At 25.0% G+C, this 1,622-nt stretch overlaps 1 protein-coding gene across 1 annotated transcript in view; it reads left to right on the top strand.

Moving 5' to 3' along the window:
- Positions 1-1,622, top strand: part of LOC108689142 — a 6,514-nt gene that overhangs the window by 1,393 nt on the left and 3,499 nt on the right. The window contains exons 3-4 of the mRNA XM_018195781.1: positions 237-396; positions 996-1,454. Of these exons, the coding sequence (XP_018051270.1) occupies positions 237-396; positions 996-1,454 (619 nt within the window). The remainder of the gene's footprint in view (positions 1-236; positions 397-995; positions 1,455-1,622) is intronic.

Here is a 1,622-nt window from a genome sequence, read left to right as displayed (position 1 = left end):
TATATATATATATATATATACATATAATGGAGAAATCATCATAATTTTGTCATATATTTCTATAAAATTTGTATGCATTATCATAATCTTTGATATCATGCATAATTTTTGATATTGTTTGATATTCTGAAGTTTTTTTTGGCTATATTCTGTATGTTAAAATTTATCATCAAATTTATCATTCAAATTTAATTCAAATCATCATTAAAATTTAATTAAAATTTTTTCATTGTTAGAACAAGAATATAAGTGATGCAAATTTTCCGGAGAAATCTGTGGAACTTGCACAAAATTATTGTAGAAATCCTACCCGAGATCGAAGAGGTCCTTGGTGTTACACGTTAGATTCTACAGTAATTGATGAAGGATGCGATATTCCTCTTTGTGATTATAAAGGTAAATATTACTGACTTAGTATAAAATATAATATGTTTTATACATGTATATATAATAAGTTTTAATCAATGAATATAATATATAATCGTGTCAATACGTAAACAACAAACTCGAATAGAAGTTAATAGATTAACTAATAATAATAGATAACATTTGCATTAAAAATAGTTTTACTGCAAACATAATGTGATAGCATGTTGATGACAAAAAATATCGTGTTTAATTTCTATAATCAATTTGTGTTAAACTATGTTTAAATCTTAATTTTTTTGTTTTTAATTCGCAATTATATTTTATTGCTGATATTTGTTTTTAATTCGCAATTATATTTTATTGCTGATTTTATTGCTTGACTTTTTTATAATATGACGTATAGAATGTCTAAATTATTAACACAATGATCATGAGTAAGTAAAGTAGATTAACTAAATAAAAAAGTTCTACATAATTTGGTGACTGTATTGTAATAGTTAACAAAATCTAATTCATAATTATTACAAATTAATCTTCGACTAAATATAAAAATTCATATCTTTTTATCTAATAGTATCACATGTTAAATTAATAGGAGTTGAAACAATTTTTTTTCGTTTCTACAGAATGTCGAATGGCTGGAACTGCTAATGACTATATAGGTACATTATCAACAACTCGTTCAGGTCGAACTTGTGCGAAATGGTTGAATAATTATAATTTCGAACAGATACAAAGATCGAACGCATCATTGAAAACAAAACCTTCTTCTAGATTTTTAAGATTGATTCGCACAAAATCTTTCTCGAAACGCCATTTGATGACAAAACAAAATTTGACATCATCACAATTATTTATGAAACCACCATCATTAAATTTATCTCAATCAGGATTTAAAATTGACAAACATATCAATTTTGTTGACCAAACATATTTGAATGACAGTCTTTATCCTGAACTTAGTGTACGAGATGCTAATAATTATTGCAGAAATCCTTCGCGCAATATTGCTGGCACATGGTGTTATACAACGGATCCATTGGTACCACAAGATTTGTGTAATATAAGAGATTGTGAAAAGTCGGGTAAAGTTTCAATTAAATTGTTAATAACAATAAAATATTATTTATTTTTAAATCGACAGATATTCAAGGAAAATTCAATATTTTCTTCCATATTTTTAAAATGTCTAACTTTCTTTTTTGAAACATTCTATATTCATTATTATGCCACCTCGAGAAAAAATGTTATAT

This window comes from Atta colombica, unplaced genomic scaffold (assembly GCF_001594045.1).
Source record: "Atta colombica isolate Treedump-2 unplaced genomic scaffold, Acol1.0 scaffold261, whole genome shotgun sequence".
Taxonomy (NCBI): Eukaryota; Metazoa; Arthropoda; class Insecta; order Hymenoptera; family Formicidae; genus Atta; species Atta colombica.
This window is presented reverse-complemented; position numbering and strand designations above follow the sequence as displayed.